The sequence below is a fragment of the Ceratosolen solmsi genome, unplaced genomic scaffold, assembly GCF_000503995.2.
Source record: "Ceratosolen solmsi marchali unplaced genomic scaffold, CerSol_1.0 scaffold10, whole genome shotgun sequence".
Taxonomy (NCBI): domain Eukaryota; kingdom Metazoa; phylum Arthropoda; class Insecta; order Hymenoptera; family Agaonidae; genus Ceratosolen; species Ceratosolen solmsi.
In genome coordinates, this window is record NW_011948412.1 from 26,747,632 (window position 1) to 26,764,376 (window position 16,745).

At 22.2% G+C, this 16,745-nt stretch overlaps 4 protein-coding genes across 4 annotated transcripts in view; 2 read left to right on the forward strand and 2 right to left on the reverse strand.

Annotated features, from left to right (window-relative positions):
* Nucleotides 1-82: 82 nt before the first annotated feature.
* LOC105363710 (ATP-dependent RNA helicase DDX55) lies at nucleotides 83-2,469 on the reverse strand. The gene is made up of 7 exons (XM_011501464.1): nucleotides 2,351-2,469; nucleotides 2,135-2,242; nucleotides 1,692-1,964; nucleotides 1,262-1,620; nucleotides 992-1,189; nucleotides 226-922; nucleotides 83-155 (listed from the first exon to the last, which is right to left on the reverse strand). Exons 1-7 carry the CDS (start codon nucleotides 2,447-2,449, stop codon nucleotides 114-116), a joined length of 1,776 nt encoding a protein of 591 aa, XP_011499766.1. The 5' UTR covers nucleotides 2,450-2,469; the 3' UTR covers nucleotides 83-113.
* Nucleotides 2,470-3,985: 1,516 nt separating this feature from the next.
* Nucleotides 3,986-7,076, forward strand: Tes (testin LIM domain protein). The gene is made up of 6 exons (XM_011501475.1): nucleotides 3,986-4,046; nucleotides 4,304-4,508; nucleotides 4,575-4,867; nucleotides 5,204-5,985; nucleotides 6,084-6,624; nucleotides 6,704-7,076. Exons 1-6 carry the CDS (start codon nucleotides 3,987-3,989, stop codon nucleotides 7,052-7,054), a joined length of 2,232 nt encoding a protein of 743 aa, XP_011499777.1. The 5' UTR covers nucleotide 3,986; the 3' UTR covers nucleotides 7,055-7,076.
* Nucleotides 7,077-7,191: 115 nt separating this feature from the next.
* Nucleotides 7,192-9,009, reverse strand: LOC105363729 (HIRA-interacting protein 3; the record flags this gene model as incomplete). The annotated part of the gene is made up of 3 exons (XM_011501488.1): nucleotides 7,192-7,386; nucleotides 7,456-7,705; nucleotides 8,278-9,009. Coding segments are annotated over 3 exons (1,110 nt in total), but the record flags the coding sequence as incomplete, so codon positions are not given.
* Nucleotides 9,010-15,258: 6,249 nt separating this feature from the next.
* hook (hook microtubule tethering protein) overlaps nucleotides 15,259-16,745 on the forward strand; it is a 3,061-nt gene continuing 1,574 nt past the window's right edge. Inside the window, exons 1-2 of the mRNA XM_011501501.1 lie at nucleotides 15,259-15,733; nucleotides 15,968-16,741. Of these exons, the coding sequence (XP_011499803.1) occupies nucleotides 15,311-15,733; nucleotides 15,968-16,741 (1,197 nt within the window). The 5' untranslated portion in view covers nucleotides 15,259-15,310. The remainder of the gene's footprint in view (nucleotides 15,734-15,967; nucleotides 16,742-16,745) is intronic.

Genomic DNA, 16,745 nt, shown 5'->3' on the forward strand with positions numbered 1-16,745 from the left:
CATTTTATACTTTACTTAATTACTTGTTTTAAAACAAAAACAAATATCAAGATTATAAAATTATTATTAATATTATTGTGTAACTGCATATTACTTATAATTATTTATAATTATTAATTTGTACAAAAGGCTGCCTCAAATTCTTGATCTGATATCTATAAGAAAATTATTGATTAAAATTGTACCTAAAATTATTAAAAAAATTAATCAAAAGTTAAAATTTACCTTTTTTCTTTTTAATTTTTTTATCAGTGCTATGTCTTTTACCAAATCTTTTAAATCTTCTTCAGTTGTAACAATTTTACGCTTTTTACTATTTTTCTTTTCATTCTTTATTTTTTGACTATTTTTTTTTTCTTTACGTTGATTTTTTTTTAATTGTCTTTCAGATTTACTCTTTTTAGATTTAGACCATGCTTCTGTATTTTTAAATCTTTTTTTTTCCTTTTCAAACCAAATACCTGTATCTTGATATTTTTTTAATTTTAGTAACCTGACAAATTCTCTTTGTTTATTTTTATATGAAATGGAATTTACATCAACATTAGCTGATTGAAAATTTAATAAATCTCGCCCTTTCAATTCAGGCATTCGTGGTATTTTTAATAATCCAAATCCCATAAATACTTTTCCTAAATCTAAATCCTTTATTCGAAAAATTAAACTACACTCATGCTTTTGATAGGCTTGAATATATGAAACTGCAGCTCGATTTGCTTTATCAAATAAGAGTCTGTCTGCTTGTTGCAAGTTCCTCATATACTGTAAACATTCTTCTATTAAAGTTTTTTCAATTTTGAATTTTAATAATTTCAATTCAACTTTCTGATTTCTCTTTATAAAATCAATATAAGCATCTTCAGATTCAGAGAGCAGTAGCAAAGCATTACCTGCATGTCCTATTCTTGCAGTTCGGCCACATCTAAAATAAATATCAGTTTATCATGCTATTCATAATAATTAATAATAAATTTTGTATTGAATTGAGGACCTGTGAACAAAACTACTTGCAGTACTTGGTGGATCATATTGTATGACCCAATCAACTTCAGGAATATCGATTCCACGGGCCATTACATCTGTACATATTAATAAACCACTTTCAAGAATTTGAAACTCTTCAAAAACTTTATGTCTCTTCTTTTTCATTTTACCATGTAAAGCTAAAACTTTTATAGGTGCTAGTAAACTTAAAATAAAAATTTTCATTTTCATTATTGTTTAAATTATATAGTGTTATATAAATCATGATTTTACTTACATCTTTATAACACTACTAAAATAATCTACACATGCACAAGTAGAAAAGAAGATCATATATTTTAAATTAATTTTGTTATTTTTTATAAAATTGATTATAAATGCAAGTTTTTTATCTGCATCAGTTATTGCATAATAGTTATATAAATGTAAAGGAGTTGAATAACTTTCTGTTTCCTTTATGGATACAAAAGATGGATTTCTCAAACCAGCTCTTACTAACTGTTCCAATTCTTTAGTTTGTGTTGCAGAAAATAATCCTGTTCTTCGCAAACGTGGTAGACAGCTTAGTATTGTATTAATCTTTACAGAAAATCCTAAATCTAATAGTCTGTCAGCTTCATCTAAAACTAACAGCTCCTAAATAAAGAATAAATTTTTAAAAAATACTAAAAATTAAAATATATTTTTAAATACAAATAAATAATTACTAAAGATTTAATAGCTGCTGATAAATTAATTTCTTTACAATTACTTAAGAGATCTTCTAATCGTCCTGGTGTAGCTATAATAATATTTGCACCAATTCTTAATTGAGCAATATCTTCTTTAACTGTTAATCCTCCTACTATCAATATTTGTTTTAAATTTGATATTCTCTTGAGAAATTGTGATAATATCTTACTAATTTGTATTGCTAACTCTCTTGTTGGTGAAATTATAATTGCTCCTATTTCAAATTTTTTCCATTTTTCTGGTCTTTTCTATATAAAATTATACATCACTTTTAAAAACATAAAATATAAAAATTATGCAACATTATCTTTCAGTAACTATTTACCTATATATTATAAATTAAATATATTATAAAGCAAAATAATTATAAAAAATAGAATTAAAAATATAATTTAGAAATGTTCATGAATGCAATTACCAGTAACAATTCTAATAGTGGTATGAGAAAAGCAAGAGTTTTTCCACTTCCAGTCACAGCTTCAACAGCAACATCATTTCCTTGTAGCAAAAGTGGAATGCAAGCAGCCTAATATTGTATTTCATAATATGTGTGAGTGTGTGTGTGTGTGCATTTGTAAATTTCAATATTTTATTATTTTAATATTAATATATAAATAATAATTCAAATTAATACTTGTACTGCGGTCGCCTCGTAAAATTTTAACTCATCTAAGGTTTCCAAAACGGGATCGCTTAATTTTATATTTAAATTTCTCCACTTTTGTAAAGTCATAATAAAAATATATAAGTTTTTAATAATTTACACGATTGTAAATTGAGGTTATTTTAATTGAAATTCTTGATTGTGTAAACAATAATAGCTTTGGGCAAGTTTGCATGCTTTCATCTAGTATGGGTTTTGAGGACTAACTGAGGTAACATAAAAATTAAATATAAATATTGAATTTTTAAAATAAAAAATTTGAAACTTTTTAATAAAAATATATAAAATACATATGTAAATGATAATTCATTTTTATTTACTTTTTTATTGAAAATGTAAACTATATAAATATTTATATAAAATTAATATAAAAATTGATATAATTATGTAATTCATATAAAGTTTATATAATATAGATTGAATTAAGTTTTTCTTTACATTGAAATAAAAAATATTTTAAACACATCTGATGCATCGATATGCATAAACATTATTCTATGCAAATTAATTAGTTCACACTTTGTTCTTGTAATATATATATATATATATACAATACGTTAGTCACAATCTGTAGTAAATATAAAATAACTTATTGTAAATTAATAGGATCTTATAATTTAAATGTAAATAAAATAAGTGTACACGTTAAAAGTATTGCAGGAAGATTGTTAAAATATTTATTATAATATTACATTGATCCACTTCATTCAATTCGTGTTATAAAAAATATTTATATTTGATTATTTTTGAATATTTTTTACTACAGCTTTGACAATGCCTAAGAAATAAGATAAAATTTATCAATTTAACGAGATTCTTTACATTTATAACGGCCAATCAGAAACCTGTACTACATGTGTGAACATAACCTAAATATAAAATTAATAAAATTAAGTGCAAGGCAAAATAAAATAATTAGATATATTTTACAATAACTTACATATGTAATTTTGACCATCATTTTTAATTTTAAATACTTTTATAATTTAATGTGTAGTAAAAATCATTGCTTCTATGATCATAAATCTATTAAATAGCCATATCCATTTAAATTTAGATTATTTGATTTAATTAATTCAGTAATTATATTTAAAAAGATAAGGCATGTTAAGTTGCAATTTTTTCAATTAAATTATAAAACACTCAACGTATTAAAGATAGTTTCATTTTTTAGCTGTACAGAATTAGTCAGCCAAAGGAAATGTGGTACTATAAAATTGTGTGTGCTAAATAATTCATGTTGATTGGTCCTTGAAATATATATATATAGAAGTGCTGGCATGCACAAAGCAGACAACTAAAATTCCTAGTATAAAACTGTTTTATATTCTATTTTAGTTAAATAAAATAATTATTGAAGATTCTATATCAAATGTCTAAAATTTAAACATTAAAAATTATATTCTTTAGTACTAAATAATAAATACTAAAAAATAACGTGTTTATAATTTCTTGAGATTTCTTTTATAAAATAGTGTTATTTAAACTTTTTGAACATAATTTTAATCTTACAAATCTGTAATAACTAGTGTATTAAAAAACATAATTTTTTAAAATATGAAAAATCAAGACGATAAACCAAAGTGGTTATTAGTTGTATTAAAATATGAAAAATCAAGACGATAAACCAAAGTGGTTATTAGAATTAGAAAGTAGAAAACATAAGGTATTGATTTTTATTTTATTTTTAACATACATGTAACTACAATATTAGCTGTATTGTTTGTTATATTATTAATATTATATAATAAAAGATATAAATTATTGATGATACCATTTATAAATTTACTTATAAAATATTTAACAATTTCTATTAATTATTAATATAAAATTATTGATTTTTATAAATATTGGCTTTTAAAAATTTAGATATACTGTTATTTTAATATGTAAAATTTGTTATATCTGTTTGTTATAATATAGCCTAGATTAGCTCATGAAACCGGAGCAGGTGCTTCTTGTTTAAATTGTAAATTAATATGCCCTGGGTTAGATTTGCATTTTTGGAGAAAAATATGTAAAAATTGTAAGTGCAGAGGAGATGATCATGACATTGATGATTATGAGTTTCCACAGTTTAAAATAATTTTTGGATTAAACAGAAAAGAAAAGAATAATCAATTTGTATGTAAGTAGTAATAATTATAAATAATTCCTATATCTTTTTAAAATCGACATGAATATTTCTTTTCAGTATTGCAAGTAAATGATATAAAAGAACTACAGTCCCAAACTTCATTTGATTGGATTCCACCTGATACAACAAAAGAGTTAGCTGCAGATTATATGAAAGCTCTACCACTTGAAAAATTACCAATTAAAGGTTCAGCTGGTGCTGTTTTAAGAAGACAACAACTCCAAAAACAATTGCCTTTGCACGATATTGATTACAAAACTTGCGATGAACTTAGTGAACAAGAAAGAAAGGAGTTTAAGAAATATTTGGATAATTTAAAAAATTGTGCAGGTCAAGGAAAAGTTGCCAAGGTATTTATTCCTTATTAATTCTTTTAAAAAATTATTTTAGATGATAACTCCATGTATTATCAATAATATTTGATAGTATTTAAAATTATTTCGTATTTATTATATATTAAATAATTTTAACAAAAATACATATATGTACATCAGTATTAGAAATATATATATTTAAATATTTTAAAGAAATAATTTATGTAAAAGATAAATATTTAAGTGAATATTTATGTTAGTAATTAAATGTTTATTATATAATAAATAATATATAATAAAATGTTTATTGTTAATGATTATTTCAGATTTTAAATATCAATCTAATATTAGCACATAATTTTTATTTTTCAGCTGACAAATATACAACCTTTTAATCAATCTTTGATGACTCCAGTCAATGCAACTGATGTGCAACAATTTAGTCCTCAAGATAATGAACATTTATCCAATCTAAATAGCATATTAAATCTTCGTACACCAAGCAATTTCATTTCAAAAATGCTTCAAACGCATTCAAAATCTAATGTACCATTTATATTTAGCAATGATAATATTCTGCTAACTTCTAATATAGAAAGAAAAGAAGCACCATATTTACAAGCTAACAATAAAGTTCGTTCTCAATTAGGACAATATAACTATTCGTTGCCAAATATTTCAAATCATAGTAATTTCGCTGAAGCAATCAATATATCAAGAGATTATTCTTTACAAGCCAATATAACAAATGCTAATAATAAAAAAACATATCTTTCAAAAGAGAATAAATCATGTTATGAATTGAAATATTCCAAAAATCCAAATTCTTTTGTAAATGAAGAATATGCGAAATATAAAGCTCATAAGGCTTCAAAACCCATTTTAAGTGATTCAAGAACACAGGTTGAAAATTCAAGTTGTCAAAGTGAACAAAATTTTAAAATTTTAAGTAACTTAAGCTCTAATACTTTATTTACTAAACAAATACTTTCAGAAGCTCTTTTATCACCAAGTTCTGTAAATACTAGTAATATCGTTGGTAGTAGCTTAGATGAAAAAGATTTAATGTATATTCGTGAAAAACCCAGTAGTAAATATAGCAATAAAAATGATTATCAGAATGCAGTAGTTTCAAGAGAATTAGAACATATAAGGTAAAATAAAAATTATATTTTAATATAAATAATGTATGGTACTTTTTAAATTGTATTTTTTTAAAAAAGGTAAACCAATTTTACTTATTTTATTTTAGTCATCCTTCGTTCGTTTTAAATTCTGAACAAATAATGAAAGATTTTTATCAAATCAAACCTTTTGAAAATAAACCTACGGGTTTGAATGAAAGTAATAAAAATGAATTTTCTTCACAATTATTGCCTAAGCCATTGGATCACCTTCAAGCTCAACTTAGTATTTCTTCGCTCCCACAGTCAAGTGTAATATATTCTGAAATTTTAAATAATCCTATCTTTCCAGAAACAGCATGTAGCGCCTCAAATACTTGTCAAAATCCAGAGAATAGTGAGAAATTATCAGAAAAAATGGAAGGATTGACAATGCATGATGATAAGTTAAATCAATGTTATAAATGTGAAGAAGTTATACATTCTGGAAATGTTATTGTCACAGCAGATAAAATTAAGGATGCAGTGTGGCATCCAGGTTGCTTTGTATGCTCTACATGCAATGAACTTCTTGTGGATTTAGTTTATTTTATTTACAAAGGTAAATTATATTGTGGAAGAGATCTTGCAAATCATTTAGAAATGCCAAGATGTTTTGCCTGCGATGAGGTAATTTTATAATAATTATTAGTGCATCTAAAATATTTTTATAATTTAAAAATAATCTTGTAATTTAATTCTAAACTAGCTCATATTTGTTCGAGAATATACAGTAGCTGAAAATCATAATTATCATGTGAAACATTTTTGTTGTTGGGATTGTGATATCCCATTAGCTGGAAAACAATATATTTCAGAAAATGATAGACCTCTTTGTTTACCTTGTTATCAAAAAAATTATGCTAAAACTTGTAATACGTGCAATAACATTATTGCTGCTAATCAACAAGGAGTGACAATAAAAAACCTTAATTTTCATGCAACAGATTATTGTTTTTGTTGTTTTATATGTAAAAAAAGCCTTTTAGGAGGTCAAATAGCTGTAAAAAGAAATAAGCCTCTCTGTAGTAAAAATTGCATTACAAAACTTTTACTCTAAATAACTAAGATGATGAAATGTAAAATTAAGAACTAATATATTTTTAAATAAATTTATATTTTTATATTTTTTAATAAACAATTATTGGATGTATACAAACTAAGATATATAATAATTTATAATTGAAGCCTCTTTATATTTTCAAATATGTATAGTAAATTATAAGAATATATTTAAATATAAAATTATTTAGTAAATCATGTGTTATTCAGAGTCACTATCAATAATTGCCTTGATTCTTTTAAATGAAGAACAACATTTTTTATTTGGAGATGCAGAAACTTCTGATTCAATGATGAATTTTCGTGTATTGTTACCTCGAGCACTACGAGCTATTTAAATTAATTAATTATATCTTAAATATAAATATTAATTATAAATTTTAATTTAAAAAAACTTACTTTCTGAAATAATACTTTTTGTATTCAATTCCTCAATTTCTTTCATAGTATAATTTTTTATTCGAAGTTTTTTACACTTTTCTAAAGTTGGTCTTCCTACCATACCATGTTCTTCTAAGAATTTATATAGATATTTTATTTTAGAAGTATCTGTTTTATAATCTTTGAGTAAGGCTTGATAACAATGAACCTTAATTCCAGCAGTCTGAATCAATTTTTTTAATTTATCTATCATCTTATTTTTAAATTGCTAAAAAAATTTTGCCCGTAGAAGTAATCAATTAAAGTAAATGTAGACAATAATTAATAAAAACTACAAAATTGTACATACTTCATTTGTTTAGAAAAATTTAATAGCATAATTTTATTAAAATTTTATAATTGTTAATTAAATTTATTGAAAATACGTAAATAATAGAAGTTAATAAATCTGTAATTAACAATAATTATTTTTATTTAATATAAATATAATATAAATATAGTTAAAAATTTGTTTAATTTATAGCTCTTTTACAAAGATTTTAAATCTTATGGGACATATGAAGATTTATTTTGATAATCATTGAAAAACACACAATAAATTAAAAAATACATTATTTTAAATTAAAATATATATATATTCACTGTCTGTTAAAAGAAATATAAACATTACTTTTTGTAATAAAAAAAATAAAATACTGAACTCTGAAATATTATATTGTATGTTATATTTTTATAAAATAATACATCTCAAAACTGGTAAAATCTCAAAAAGTATTAGAAAATATTTCTACATTTGTAATAATCAGTCTTTTGAGTTTAAAGAATAATATGAAAACTTACACTGGACTTTTTTGTTTTTATATTTTTAATGTTATAGTATTCATTAAATGTTTCTTTTCCAGAACTTTCATTCTTTGATTCATCCGTATTATTTGAAATTGTTACTTGTACAAGATTTTTATCTGCTTTTTCATCAAACTTTGGATCAATATTTAATTTGAAAGATTCTTTTATATGTTCCTTTTTATGATCTAATAATTCGTTCAATATTTTCCTAATTTTTGGTGGTCTACCACGAGGACGACCTCTACCTCTTTTTGTTTCTGTAGCTTTTATATATTTTTTTGGACTAAATTTTTTAATTCTTTTTCTTGTAATAGGGCTATAGTCCTCATCATCAGAATTTGATTTTATGCTGTTTTCAGATTCAGAAACTATTGCTTTATAGAGTACAGATTTCTTTCTATTTCTTCTCTTTATTTTATTTTCAACAGTACCCTTACTGAAATCTGCATTTATTTTTGATTTTGATTCTATAATATTGTATGAATCCGATTTTTCTGTTTCAGATAAACTTACATCAACTTCAGAAGCATTTGGTTTTTCTCTAATTATTATGGTTTTTGATCTTGATTTTGAATTTTCTTCTCTTTCACTTACTTCGCTAATTTCTTCATCACTTGCACATTCAACAATTAACTCTATGCCATTTATAATTTCAGTATTACTATTTTTAAAACTTTTTGTCAATGTTTCATTTTCTAATTCATTTACATAATCATTTAAATTTTCTTTTGTTGCTTTAATAATCTATTTAAAAATGTTAAATTAATGTGTTTCTTTATTATTTCAATGTTTTATGAATTATAAGAAATAACAACTTACAATAAAATAAAATTATTTTATTTCTCAATATATTTAGTTATTTATAAATGATATAAATATTCATATAATAATTGTTATATATGAATATATAACAAGAGTTCAAATGTAATACAAGATATCAATATTATTATATTTTTAAAGAGCTACTAAAAAATTAATTTGATTATTAATAATTATAAAAATCTTAAACTTTTGTAATTACTAAAAAGCTATAAGAGAATAAAATGTAATTATCTACTTCACATTAAAAATAAGCATAACACATTTTCTTTTATTTTGTGCTTGTATAGCTAATAATATTAATTTTCATAAGTTTAAAAATTGTAAATCAATAATTAAATTATTGTCAGACTTTACAATATATTTATATTACTATTATTTTATAAAAAGCCTAATCTTATATTTTTTCCTTTTTAATAAAAATATATAATTTACACAGAATGATAATTAAATATTAAAGTGTATTATTGAACTTCTAATTATTTTCTATTTTATATTATTTAAGAAAACAATACAATAAAATTCAATAACCATTATCTTGACAATGCATATACATTAAAATATAATAAAAATAAAAATAATTATATTCAATAATTCTAAAAATAATATACTCCACAACTTTTTTAATTCTATAAATACTTCACAAAATGTAAACAGTATTTACTTATAATAAAAAATTTTTTAGTAAAAATTATCTCACTATTTTATCTTCTTTGTTTTTATTCTGCATTTTTTTAATTATATTTTCAGTACATTCTATTTTAATTTCACCTTCTGTATATTTTTCTATCAATTTTCTATCTATTGTGTTATAATTTATATTTTCATTATCATTTTTTTTTTTTTTAATTAAGTTATTTCCTTTATTAATTACAGCACTTAAAATATTAGTATTTATATTTATTTGGCCATAATTTTCTAAAACTTCTAATTCTGTTTCTTTCATCTCTAAATCATTTTTAACCTTATTCACTATATTTATATTATCATTTGTTTTATTTATACCATTATCAATACTATTTGAATAAGATTGACTTAAATCTGGTTTTTCTTCATCAATTATTACATTTTTCATACAAGTTTTTTCGTACTGTAAATTTATATCGAATAATTCATGTCTAGGACATTTATTATAAACTTCATTTAATATAGTATTATTTTGGAATTTTTTTAGAAATATTCTCTCATCTTCATATTGATCCGATTCAACCATTATTAATTTAATATAAATGATCTAAAAATAAAAACTTTATAAATAATAAATATCTAAAATCTATTTTTATATATATCAATTATTTTGATAAAAAATATAAATCAATTTGTAATACATGAAACTTCACATTAATAGAAATAAAAAGAAAATAAAATCGGAAAAATAAATAAGTATTTTACAAAGGTATTAGTGAATTAGTATTTCTTTTCAATAAATAAATTTTTAAAGCAGTTTGATAAATTATTATACTATAATAATTAGTTCTGAAACTTTTACGAATTACATCAAAATAATATTACAAATTTGATAACTGATAAAGTAATAAAAATTAATTGAAAATCACTTTCCAAGATAGTTTAATATTAATCATTAAATTAAATTTGTACAAATTACAGAAATATTTTGAATATTATAAAATACATACAAATGCAAAATAGATATCAATATTTCTATCTATTTTTAATTCAGGTAATTTTACATTTTAATTAGAATACTGTTTTTCACCTCGTTACACCGCGTATTTATAATTATAAATAAAACAGTGAATCAAACAATTCATTGTTTAAATTACAAAATACTTAATTATCTGGAATAAAAGAATGTGTGACGTACCGTTGATATTATTGCTAAAAATGTCATACATAATAATTAAGAAGACAAAATGCAATACTTTTTACTATTTACAGCTACTTTTAAAATCAGCGACAGATAACTGCTTACCTGATGAACGTCTTGAACTTAACGCACATCTAATTCTTATATTGACACCAATTATGAATTTTTTACTTGTAACCAGGAACACCTACACGCTGCCTGTATGCTGATGAAATGATGATTAAGCAATAAAACCAAGTAATTTTACTAAAAACAACGTTTCTTTTTATATTTATCACACCTACACAGAATATATCCTCCTTATATTTAAATAATTATATTTATTCAATCTATCTATTCATTGGTCACTTTTTATTTTATGACGCAACAGTTATGCTGTATTCTATATACTACAGTGTAAAATAATTATTACAATCATTAAGATAGGAAGCGCCATATCCAAACCCGCATTTTCCAAAAATTTTTATTAAATATATCAATAAAATTCTTTGCTTATGAACTCAATATACAAATCAAATTTTCATAAAAAAATATTGAAATATATTTCTATTCTAATTTTGGTTTCACGACTAAAATTTTAGAATTTATAACAGGATTCGAATTCTATCATCTTCTATTAGTACTTTCAATATATTAAAAATCTGGTAATAATCATAATTATTTACAGTGTACAGATACACGAACATGTATAATTTTTCGCAATTATGGTTAATTTTCAGTATTTTGATAAATTTAAGACTTACTGTCTATCTAAGTAAAATTGCATACTACGTTAATTACGAAAATTAATATTATGTAAGGGCTTATGTTCTATCTTTTCAAACTCGTAGCGATAACAAGCTTTTTCTTTTGTAGTAATTAGATGGTATAATGATTAAATTATAAACTTTAATAGTTTAGATTCGTCTTTTATAATAGTGTAGAAATGTACCCAATTATAAATGCATTTGCGAATGGCAGAATTTTTTACGCCTCACTATATTATTAAACAAAGAAAATACATCTAGATTATACATATAGATTTTCAATTTGATTCAATTAACTGTTGACAACAAATTAAAAATGTTTATATTGCAATAATCAATGGAAACTTATTAAAACCCATAATCAGTTTTTAAAAGATAATTATCAAAATCAGTATTTAATGTAATCATTGGATATTTCAAAAAAATTTGTATAAGTAGTATTTATCATGAAAAAGGAGAATCTTATATAAAGTTAAATCATACTTTTATATATTTTAATATATATTTTAATGTTGAGCAATAATTTAAAATTGAGCATCCATTGTTTATAATTCTACCAATATCGTTTTTCAAAAAATTAATATTGATTACATCATATTCCATTTTTATTGTTTCGTTATTATAAATTATTATTTATAATAACAACTTATTTTAAAAATAACTTTATAAACCTATCCACAAGAACATTATTATAACTTTATAAAAGAATTATTTATCAAATAAAAAAATGAATAAATTACTATAAATGTAAAGGCATGCAAACGTAATAGTAATCTACACAAAATTAAAAAAAAATTAAATAATATATTATAATTTTATAAAATATATTTCATTATTACGAAATCGTATTAAACACAATTAACAGATAAAGAATGAAGGGTAGCATTTTTTTGACAAAATCATGAATTACAATGAAAATAAAACAAATATAGAGAATTAAAATAAGTATTGAGAAATATTTGTATCACTGAAAATATTTAATAGTTAAATTTAAAAGAATTTTAGTTAAATCCTTCATTTATTTAATGTCTTTTTATTTCATATATATCAACAGATCTTAATCTATTCTAACATTTAATTTTATATATTTACTTTCCTGGAATTATATGAGTTTTTTATAAATAATCCATATTTATGGTGTAACTATTCACAACTATTTTCATGCACAGTTATGCAATAATATAAATAACTATCATATAACTAAATATTATGTTGTATGAAAATATAACAAAATGTACCACTTGTATATCATTACTAATTCAAAAAAGATTTTTTGAAAACAATTATTGTCTTTTAAGATATTAGTTTTCTTAAATTGAGGAAGAGTAACGATTGATTTTTTTAAGCAGTAGATTAATTTTTGAAAATTTCAATAAGGATATTCATGAATTTATGTATTAATATTATCATCTTAACAATAACATTAATATTTTGTTCCAAAATTAATAATTTTAAAAAATTGCCGTTTTTAAGGACGTTATTAATGTATGCATTTACAATAATCTAAAGTTTTAAAAATTAGTAATTACAATATGCATATTTTGCCTCTTTATTAAAACTAGATATAGTTAAAAGAATTTATATTTTCAAATGTAATTAGAAATATATTAATATTTTTTCATTTTGAAAAATCGAGTATGAACAGCATTGATACATTATTTTTCAGTCTAAACAATATCAACAAATTTATTTAAAAAATTAAAAATTTATAAACATCCCATCTTTAAATAAATTTAATAATAAAAATATACTTTTCAAATACTTTTCTCGTAGATCAAAAGAATATATAATAATGTAATATTCATTTATGTCAACAAATATATACGTATATTACACAAATATTTCTCTTTTATTCAATAGAAAAACAATTTTTTAATTGTTTATTAATTATGTAAGTTTCAAATTTTATTCTATTTCTTAAAAATATAAATTTGAATACATTTTATAATTTAAATTTAAAAATATCGTATTATTTATTTATATTTATAATTTATATTTGTATATTTTGCTTTTCGATATTAATAATCAATTTGTTCTGTTATATTCAACTACACAAATATGGAAATAACTTTTGTTCGCAACAATGTTATTCGATTATGTTTATATCATTAAATGATACATATAACCATTTTTTGTGTTGTGAGGTTGTATGCAATGTACGCCATTTCATTTTCATTCAGCATACGTCATTAAATTGATAATAATAAGTTTAAGTTTACTTGAGTATACTTCAAATAGGAACACTACTTTCACTGGCTGGCATTGATTCATTCATGAACACATAAATTAAATTATATAGTTGAAGATTATTAGGATATAAATTACTTATATTATTATTGTGATATTTTCCAATTATGATTATTTCATTCTCATACATTAGTTTAGCTTTCATTCACGGTAATAGATGTCGTTCTTCGTTTTAAATAAAACTACTAAAATGCTTAGATTTTTAATTCATTAAAATAATAATTAATTTAATTTATTCACATTGAAAATGCAGTATTTAAAAGGCTACTGAACTAAAATATAAATATCTTATTTAATCCTTTATGAAATATTAATTACCTAAAATTGTATTATCAAAAGAAATTTATATATATTTTGATATGTAATAATCGTAGTTATATGTAAATGCTTTATCGCATTCTTCAATCATCCGATGAATTAATTTATAAGCAAATTTGTTTTAAAAGAAAAATTTTATATATATTTTTTATAACGTTTTAAATTTTATATTACAATATATTATTTTGAAATAATATTTGACTTCTAATCATATATATATATATATATACCGTAAAAATTCTATTTGTATAAAACTAAATTTGGAGAACATTCTACGAGCAAAAGTTGTATTTTTATTTTTTATTAATTGTTTACAATTGAAAATAATTTTTGTAGTCTAAAATTCACTCATCTTATTACATAACATCTTAATATACACTTTTAGAAATTTTGCTATAACCAAAGTTATCTAAAATGCATGCAGATGCAATAAAAATGTTGAAATAACGAATTTAAACATATACAAAATAAAAAATACAATTTTTGAATATTTCACACAAAATAATAATTTATTAAATTATATTCATTTAATTTTTAAATACTCAAATAAATAAAACATATATGAATAATAATAACAAAATTCTTTAAAAAACTTAAATTAGATGATATATTAACTACTGTATTGTATTTTATTTCGTATAGAAAGTAAAGGGTAGTTATAATAAACACACATTTGTGCTTTTCCAACCAGTTACAGAATTACATTAGAATTATATGACGTCATAATATAATGAATCGTTTGTCGCCATGAATTCATATTTTTTGTCGTCGTTTGTACCTACATCTTTTCAACATTCTAAAAATGAGGTCGTTCAGTGGTTGTAATATTGAATATTTATTGGAAATTTTATTCTTATTTTTATAAACTAATTAAATTAAAAAAAAATGGTGTTTGCTATTAATTGTGATTATATAGTCACATAAGTACAATAGTGTAACTCCAAAGAAAAAAATAACAAGCTAATACACAAGTACACGCACGTGAACATATATATATATATATATATATATATATATATATATATAGATAGATAGATAGTTATTTTTGCATATAAAAAAATTTGTGAGAATGAGCGACCAACAACTTAGTAGTTTAATTAAGTGGCTAAATACTTTTGAACTTTGTGCTGTTCATTTCACTGCAGAAGATATAAGCAATGGAGTTGCCTTAGCTGAAGCATTAACTCAAATTGCGCCAGAGTGGTTCACACCTTTGTGGAATTGCAAAATCAAGACAGATGTAGGTTCCAATTGGCGTCTGAAAGTTAGCAATTTAAAAAAAATCATTGAGGCTGTAACTGAATATTATGTTGAATGTTTAAATCAACATTTATCTGGGTATGTGAAACCTGATGCTCAGAAAATTGGTGAACACTGTGATTGTCATGAATTAAAAAGACTTTTACAACTTATACTAGGCTGTGCTGTCAATTGTAATGAAAAACAACATTATATAACTCGTATTATGGGATTGGAAGAGTCAGTACAACAGGTAAATAACAAATTCTTTTACCACCGTTTTGTAATTTAAGAAATTAAAAGGAAAATGATTCAAGAGTAATTTCTCGATTCTTTGACACTTGTTAATTTATATAACATTATATAAAAAAGTTAACTAATATAACTTTATAATAAATTATTATATTCATATTCCTATTTATTAAAATATTTGAATCTAACAACTTATTTCTAATACAAATTTATTTTAAATATTACTATTTTGTAGGTAATTATGCAAAGCATTCAAGAATTAGAAAATAGTGTACATGGACCACGTCTCAGTCTCGGAGCTAGTTTAAATTTTGAATCATTTGATATAGCTGATGGAACTCAACAGAGATTATTGATTGAACTTCAAGCAGCAATAGATACTAGAGACCAAATGGCCCAAAGATGTCATGAACTAGATCAACAACTATCTCTTTTGCAAGAAGAAAAAAGTATTTTACAATTAGAAAACAAAAAATTCCAGGAAAGATTAAAAGAATTTGAAAATCCAGAAGAATCGGGAACTACTTCAAGTCTTAAGTACTCAGGACTTCGTAAACAACTTGAAGCTCTTAAAGATGAAATGTTTAAATTAGAAACATCACGAGATGATTATAGATTAAAAGTAGAATTATTAGAAAAAGAAACTTTAGAACTACAAACTAAACAATTAGATCTTCAAAAAGCAGCAGATGAAGCTAATCATTTGAAAGATGAAGTCGATGCTTTACGAGAAACTGTAGACAAAGTGACAAAATATGAGTTAACAATTGAATCTTATAAAAAAAAACTGGAAGATTTTAGTGATCTTAAAAGACAAGTAAAAATTTTAGAGGATAAAAATATGGAATATCTTCAAAATAAAATTGACTACGAAGAGGAAGTAAAACGGACTGGCTTGGTAAGAAATCATTTAGAATTATGTAAGCAACAACTCACTGAAGTACATCACAAACTTGATGAACAGAGTAATAAGTGCGACAAACTTGAATATGATATAAAAAAACTTGACATTA